The sequence below is a fragment of the Oryza brachyantha genome, chromosome 12 (genome assembly GCF_000231095.2).
Source record: "Oryza brachyantha chromosome 12, ObraRS2, whole genome shotgun sequence".
NCBI classification, from domain to species: domain Eukaryota; kingdom Viridiplantae; phylum Streptophyta; class Magnoliopsida; order Poales; family Poaceae; genus Oryza; species Oryza brachyantha.
In genome coordinates this window covers 11243286-11246623 of record NC_023174.2, presented here as the reverse complement: position 1 = coordinate 11246623, position 3338 = coordinate 11243286, and the positions used below count along the sequence as shown (strand labels likewise).

The following is a 3338-nucleotide window of genomic DNA, read 5'->3' as shown; positions in this document are numbered from 1 at the left end:
GGAACTCGATCCGACAGAGGACGAGGGCATGAGGAGGAGCTAGATGGCAACAACAATCTTCTAGCGTGCGAGTGGAACCAGTGTCCCTATAAATAGAGACCGATAAAACAGGGTTGGGTCTAAGAATGGTGTTGGATTATATTTTTTATGAAAAATCCCTTACTTTTAGGATTAGAATCCATTTACCAACTCTGTTGGTGATGCTCTTATGTATGGCCTTTTAGTAAATCTCAACTATCAAAATCTTAATTTACCATTACATATGTTAAATATTTTTCCTCTAATTCATGTGGTAAACTCTAGACTTTATGAGAAAATATGGAAGCTTCTTTTTGAAAATATAATATAATAGAGATATAGATTGTCAAACTTTGAGTTAAGATTTATATATATATTCCGGAACAGAGTGAGTATTATATAAGCATTGACAAATCACAACATATATGCCCACCGCTATGGCGCGATGCAGTTTATTACATGGTTGAGAACACAGACGAACTCTAGAGCGTGAAGCAAAAAAAAAAAGGAACATGAGTAGGTTTACACTGCAGTAATGTATGTCTTTTACCAGTTTATTTAGGCTACGACTAAAGTATAGCTGACTAACAAATTAACGGGTAAAACACAAAAAGCTGCAGGTTGGTATTCCCTGCCACAGGAAAACGTGGAGCGCTCAGCTTCGATTACCCCGTCCATCTTTCTTCTTCCTTAGGTTGTACGTCGGCCTCTCGACAGGACTCATGCCGCGACTGCGAGACGTTTGAGTTTCTGTCTTGGCCTTCTTCTTCTTCTTCAGTGTTTGAACTAAACCTGCCAAGCATTCTTGGGCATTCCTCTTACCTCGAGGCATAAGGTTATGGGCGACGACCGCTGGCGTCGTCTCAGTCTCGCTGAGGAGCTGTCCAATTTCGACGAACGACGGGTGATCCGTGATGCCTAGGTAGTTGCCGGCGAGCACCCTGAAGGCCTCGAGCCGGCAGTAGGACATCTCGATGCGCATGTCCATCCTCCCCTCGCGGATCAGCGCCGGATCGAGCTGGTCAAAATGGTTGGTCGTGAGAACGAAAATCCGCTCGCCGCCGAACGCCGACCACAGGCCGTCGATGAGGTTGAGCAACCCGGACAGAGTTACTCGATCTCTCTCGTACCAGCTGTCCCTGGGCAGCCGCAGCTGCTGCAGTTCGTCGCCGTTGGTCACCTTCTTCTTGTCGTTGAACATGGTGGTTAGGTCCTGCCTGATGGCGTGGATGTCTTCAATAATGATGATGGACCTGTCCGTCGTGTTGAGGAAGAGCTTCCGCAGCTCGTTGTTGGTGGTGCCGGCAGCAGTTAGATCAAGGTCGTAAACGTCGTAGCCGAGGAAGTGGGACATAGCCGAGATGAGGGAGGACTTGCCCGTGCCGGGCGGCCCATACAGCAGGTAGCCCCGCTTCCACGCCTTGCCGACCCTGTGGTGGTACTCCTTGCCCTTTTGGAACATCTTGAGATCTTCAATGAGCTCGTCCTTCTTCACAGGATCCATGGCGAGCGTGTCGAACGTCGCCGGGTGCTTCCACGGGATGTGGCTCCAGAGGCCTTGAGGCCCACCCATGCCGTTGTTGTGGTTGGTGAATAGTCGCCTCTGCTGGTTCTCGGCGATGAGCACGCGCCCTTGCTGGACGACGCTGGGCAGGTAGGTATTGAGCACGAGCTGGCGTTGGCGCTTGCGAAACACCAGCGTGTAGTGCCGGGTCACAGTGTTCCCGTGTTCGTCGGGAAAGGGATTGATGCGGTTGCTCGGGTTCTTGGAGGTCGTGCCCAGGCACCACCTCATTGGGTAGCCACGGAAGCTCTTGTCGACGACGTCCTGGTCGTCGTCCAGGCTCAGCTGGGTGTCCTCCCGGCCGTCGTTGCTGAGCTGGGCTTTGAGCATGCGAGCTTCCTCCATGCATCTGCTTCTCAGGTACGTGGCGACGACGTCGAAGAGCTTGTTCTTCTGGAACTGCCTGTCGTCATTATACTCAGGGATGGTGATCTGCTCGTAAGAGCTGAAGTAGGAAGCCAGCATGGGGGTCCAGCTAGTGATGATGTCTCTAGCCTCTTCACGGACGCGCTCCGGTAGGCTGGACCAGAGCAAACCGAAGCCGACCATGGTCGACCCAAACCCTACCCACTTATCCACAGACGACGCCATATACGAGAGCGCAAGCTAGCGCAGTTAACTTGGCTGGTGCCTTTTGGATTGGAGATAAGATCGATGTGGATTGCCGTCGATCCTATGGCCGGGTTTATATAATCTCGGTGATCTGGGCGTGGTTGATCCGCACCGTCCGTCTAGGAAGAAGCTAAGAAACGACCTGCTGCCCCCAAGTTAATTTCCTCCAAGCAGTTGCGCGAAGTTATACAATGGTACTGAACCGTGAGCGCACACAGATGCTCCATTGTTGCTATTGTGTCTGTGCGTTATTCTATCCGAACAGGATAAGTACTTATGCGTGGAGCTAGACGGATTAAAGGCCACTGGTGTACGTAGGATATTTTATGTTTGGATGGTCGATCTTATATAGTTCTTTAATATCGTAATACAACTATAAAATCATCGAAAAATCACAATCATATATACTTAAGCAATGCTTTTTTTCTATTCTAATATATATATATATATATATATGTGTCTTAGATTATAATTTTTTTGTCCCGAGCCAACCGGGACTACGGCCGCGTTCGTTCTATGGGGCAAATAACCTAGATTCACTCAGTTTTTTCAGACGCACGTTAACCGAATTGTTAAACGGTGTAATTTTTACGAAAAGTTTCTATAGAAAAGTTATTTTAAAAATTATATTAATCTATATTTTAAATTTTTATAATGTATTAATCTATTACTATATTTTTCACGTAGGAAAACCAATCTTCCGCCACACGGAGCCTATGCTTTGGATACACCACTGCTACGGGCCGACTAAAGGTGGCCAACCTCCCTTATGGCGGCAGGGTCGTAGTGGGGGATGAGGAGGGCACCATGCCCACACACACACACCACGCGGGGCGACATGCATGGACATGTGTTCTCGCGTGACGACAGCCACGGTCACGGCAGCCGGCTAGCTATCCTCACCTCGCGTCCTCAGCATACGTCTAAGGCCCGTTTAGCTCGTAAAAACTTTTTACAAAAATATCACATCGAATTAGATATCTAAATAAAGCATTAAATATATATGAACATTAAAACTAATTACATAGTTATATGGAAAATCGTGAGACGAATCTTTTGAGCCTAATTAAGACATAATTAACCATAAGTGCTACAGTAACCAGCATGTGCTAATGACGGATTAATTGGAGTCATAAGATTCATC

The 3338-nt window shown here is 47.7% G+C and overlaps 1 protein-coding gene across 1 annotated transcript; it reads right to left on the bottom strand.

Annotated features, from left to right (window-relative positions):
* Window positions 1-428: 428 nt before the first annotated feature.
* On the bottom strand, window positions 429-2161 carry LOC102720198 (AAA-ATPase At3g28540-like). The gene has a single exon (XM_006664482.3). It carries the CDS (start codon window positions 2129-2131, stop codon window positions 674-676), a length of 1458 nt encoding a protein of 485 aa, XP_006664545.2. The 5' UTR covers window positions 2132-2161; the 3' UTR covers window positions 429-673.
* Window positions 2162-3338: the final 1177 nt, after the last annotated feature.

Excerpts from the sequence above, each read along its gene's own strand:
- LOC102720198 (XM_006664482.3), bottom strand. The coding sequence starts at position 2,131 with ATGGTCGGCTTCGGTTTGCTCTGGTCCAGCCTACCGGAGCGCGTCCGT.